General features: G+C 51.7%; 2 protein-coding genes across 2 annotated transcripts in view; both read left to right on the forward strand.

The window, feature by feature from the left end:
- The window catches only part of Grin2d (glutamate ionotropic receptor NMDA type subunit 2D), a gene marked incomplete at its 5' end in the record, with an annotated part of 30541 nt that extends 30428 nt beyond the window's left edge, over positions 1–113 (forward strand). The window contains one exon of the mRNA XM_019210047.1: positions 6–113. Within this exon, the coding sequence (XP_019065592.1) occupies positions 6–113 (108 nt within the window). The remainder of the gene's footprint in view (positions 1–5) is intronic.
- A 1782-nt stretch (positions 114–1895) lies between these two features.
- Grwd1 (glutamate rich WD repeat containing 1) overlaps positions 1896–3745 on the forward strand; it is a 6423-nt gene continuing 4573 nt past the window's right edge. The window contains exons 1-3 of the mRNA XM_010640795.3: positions 1896–2289; positions 2491–2608; positions 2779–2941. Coding sequence (XP_010639097.1) covers positions 2103–2289; positions 2491–2608; positions 2779–2941 — 468 coding nt within the window. The 5' untranslated portion in view covers positions 1896–2102. The remainder of the gene's footprint in view (positions 2290–2490; positions 2609–2778; positions 2942–3745) is intronic.

Genomic DNA, 3745 nt, shown 5'->3' on the forward strand with positions numbered 1-3745 from the left:
TCTAGCCTCGAATCCGAGGTATGACGCGGCCTGGGGGGGCCCGCCGTCCCTTCGGTCCGCGCAGGCCACAGCCCGAGGGGGCGCGCGCAGTGGACTGGACCCGCGTGGGTTGAGGAGGAACCACACGCAACTGGCCGTACCCCGCCTGGAGCAGCGTCCTGCGCCCCCTCACGTTGGGGGGATCATGAGCCAGAGGTGATCTGGTCGTCCAGATTTCACACAGCCAGAGAGCGAGGGGGCGGGTGGGGGTCTTGGAGCCCATCCGACTTTTTTTAAAACCCGACAAGGGCTTTTTAACGTCACCAGAGGGGGCGGCAGGTGGAGGGTCACGCCCCGCCCCGCCCCCACGCTCGGGGCCGTGGCCCCCACATCACTGTGCAGCTCCCCGGCCCCAGCCACGCCTCCGGGGAAGCCCTGTTTTTAAACCTTTCATCCATCGGGACTCAAAACTGTGAGACGCGTTCACCAAACTGTGACCCCAGACCTTGGCCCCGCCACACAGAAACCCCTGACCCCAGACTGTGACTTCCAACACCTAAAATGGTCATCTGACCCCAGACTGTGCCCCATCCAGACTGTGACCCTAGATGTCAAACCGTGACACCCCCCTCCTTTTCCACCCTCGTTGGCTTTTCCCTACTTTGACCTAGCACCTGTCCCCAACAGAAACCCCCTCTCATCCTCTCCCATTTTGATCCCAACCTTCCTCAGCCTAAACGTACCCCTTCCCCACCTCCCATCCAGCCCTGGTCCCCAACCACATCCCCTCCAAATCCAACCTTAATTTGTCACCCTTCAGTGATGACCCAGCAGATCCCCAAAAGCTTCCTCTTCCCAGATCTCCAGCTGGGCCTGGTGCTGGTTGCGGAGGCGAGGATCTGGGAGCCCACACTTCACCACGGACCTTCCCCGCCCCTATCCCGTCCCACATTGCAGTGTTTGGAATAAACCATGTTTTTATGCCTCCTCAACCCAAGCCTGAGCTCTGTGTCTGTCTTTTATCCTCCCTCAACTTCTCTGGAGGAAACAGAAACTGAGAAAAGTATCCCAGGGAAACAGGAGACAGAGAGAAAAGAAACTCTGAAAGGAGATGGGAGAAAGACCTGGTGAGAGGGATCAAGAGGAGACCAGGCAAAGAGATCCTAAAAGACTGGGAGAAAGATCTGGGATACAAAACGTTCTAGGATCGAATCTCGGGTTGCCTTTCCCGTGGCTACAGTTCTCGAGGCTTGCTTGATTCATAACATTCTGTTCATGCGAGCGAGGGCAGTGTCTGACTCATCCCAGCCAATCGCCGGCCTGAATGCCATTAATCTTACCAATGAGAACTATTTCTAACATTTCATTACGTCAATTAGCCAAACCACTGGTGCCAATAGGCAATAAAGAGAGCTGCAGAGCTTGTGAGCGCTGCCTCCAGAGTGTGGACTTTCTGATTAAGCGCTCGCTGGCCAGAGCTGACATGTGAACGCCTGGTTAGGCACTTGACTGCCCCTAGAGGGTAAATTCAACGACTAACATATAATATCCACCCTGTCCACCCTAAAGCATTTTGCCATCATAACAGGGAGAGAAGAAACTGGCTTTATGAGTCCTAAGGGAGCAGAAACCCAGTCACCCTGCCTGTTAAGTGCTCAAATTTACATACATGAATAATTAATTAAGTGACAAGATAGCCCTGGGAATCAAAAGAGGAAGATGGAACTGCCTACCTCGCAAGTGCAAGGTCCCGAGTTCGATCCCCGATCCCCCATAAATAAATAAATAAACAAACAAATAAATAAATAGAGGAAGATGGAGACGGTTCGGAACGTTAATGGGGGGAGAGACAGGTTTCCTGTAAAACTACAACTCCCAGGAGCCCTTGCCACTGCCACGCGAAAGGTCGCCCCAAGGTCACGCGGAAGACAGTTTTTCCCTAGCTGTAGGCTTCTCTCGCTGGGCCAGAACTCCAAATTCTCTTTCTTTTCCCGTATTGTCCTCTCTGATTGGTGGGCCAGAAGTTTCCAAGGTAACCGCATCTTACAGCCGGTTATAGGTGGGAGGGGGTATAACCCGGAAGTGACGCTTTTACCTCGCGCCGGCGGCGAGAGAGTTCGAAGATGGCCGCCCACAGGGGGCCGCGGCGCACGTGTGCTGCCGGGGATCCCATGGAGACCGAATCCCGCGACGCAGATTCCGAGGGCTCGGCCCAGGTCTACCTACCCGGCCGGGGTCCGCCACTGCGCGAAGGGGAGGAGCTCGTTATGGACGAGGAGGCCTATGTGCTGTACCACCGTGCGCAGACTGGTAGGCTTGGGGGCCCAGACTCCTAGGTCCTTAGGAAGGAAGGGACTGGTGCTCAGCTTTTAACGTAAAAGGTACCCAGGAAGAGAAGTCTGAGGTCTGAGAAAGGTGATGTGACCCTGCGAATAGCTGGTTTCTGAGGGAGGTGGAGACGGAGATCTCTCTGTGGAACTCTCATTCCCCGCCCCCTCCTTCCATCCCCAGGCGCCCCCTGTCTTAGCTTTGATATAGTCCGAGATCACCTGGGAGACAACAGGACCGAGCTGCCTCTTACACTTTACCTGTGTGCGGGAACCCAAGCAGAGAGCGCTCAGAGCAACAGGTGAGAACCAAGGCATTTCCAGAACCAGGGGTCTGAGTTTCTGGAGTCCACCTCCGTTCTCAGGGCCCAGGAATTAGGGCTGCCAGCATCTGCCTCACCCCACCCCCAGTCTCCCGCCTCCCTAAGCATCTTGGCATCCACTGCCCAACTTACCCAATACCTCCCCCCAGACTGATGATGCTTCGGATGCACAATTTACATGGGACCAAGTCCCCACCCTCAGATGGCAGTGATGAAGAGGAGGAGGAGGAAGATGAAGAGGATGAAGAAGAGCGGAAGCCTCAGCTGGAGCTGGCCATGGTGCCCCACTATGGAGGCATCAACCGGGTTCGTGTAAGTATTCTGTAGTCCTACTGGCCCACTCTTCATTCTCTGGTGTTTGCTCCCCTACCCAACCCCATGCTCATAACTCTCCCAGCACTTCCTTGTGCCCTTCAGCTTTTGGCAAAGTTAATTTTTTTTATATATATACTGGGGATGGAACTCGGGTCCTTGTGCTTGTGAGGCAGGCGGCAGCACAGATGAACTAAATCCCCGGCTGCAAAGTACTTGGCCCATAGTTTTTGTATATCAGGCATTATGGTAATTACTGTTTTAGACTATAATGATTTTTTTATATTCTTCAGTTTCTTCCTAGGTAAAATGATGAGATTATAACATTTACCTGATGGGACCGATGTGAGGATAAAATGAAACGTATAGTGTATTGGCTGTAATGTGATACGTGCCTTTTTGCAGAATTATCACTGAGGAACTATTTTAAGCTATAGACGTTTTGTTTGGGTTTTTTGCTTCAGAAACAGAACATCTTCTGATCAGATAGACCTGCATATAAAATGACAGAATATACAAAGGTCTCTTAGAGCAAGGTTTGATCCATAGCTAGTTCTGTGTTTCCGTTAGAATGCTATCACCGTATCTCAGGTATTATTCTAAACCCCAAGGATTCAGCTGCAGGCTAAGTGAATTAAATGAAGCAGTTCTGGCTCCTCAGAGGAGATACATGCTAGTGGAGAGGGAAAAAGAAGAAGCTAAATAAATGTATAGTATGAAAAAGCGTTGAGTGTTGTGGGGAAAATTAAAATGAGTCAGGTTAAGTTGCGCGTTTTTTTTTTTTTTTTTTTTTTTTTTTTTTTT

This window comes from Fukomys damarensis, unplaced genomic scaffold (genome assembly GCF_012274545.1).
Source record: "Fukomys damarensis isolate Sample0158 unplaced genomic scaffold, DMR_v1.0_HiC HiC_scaffold_19, whole genome shotgun sequence".
Lineage (NCBI taxonomy): Eukaryota > Metazoa > Chordata > Mammalia > Rodentia > Bathyergidae > Fukomys > Fukomys damarensis.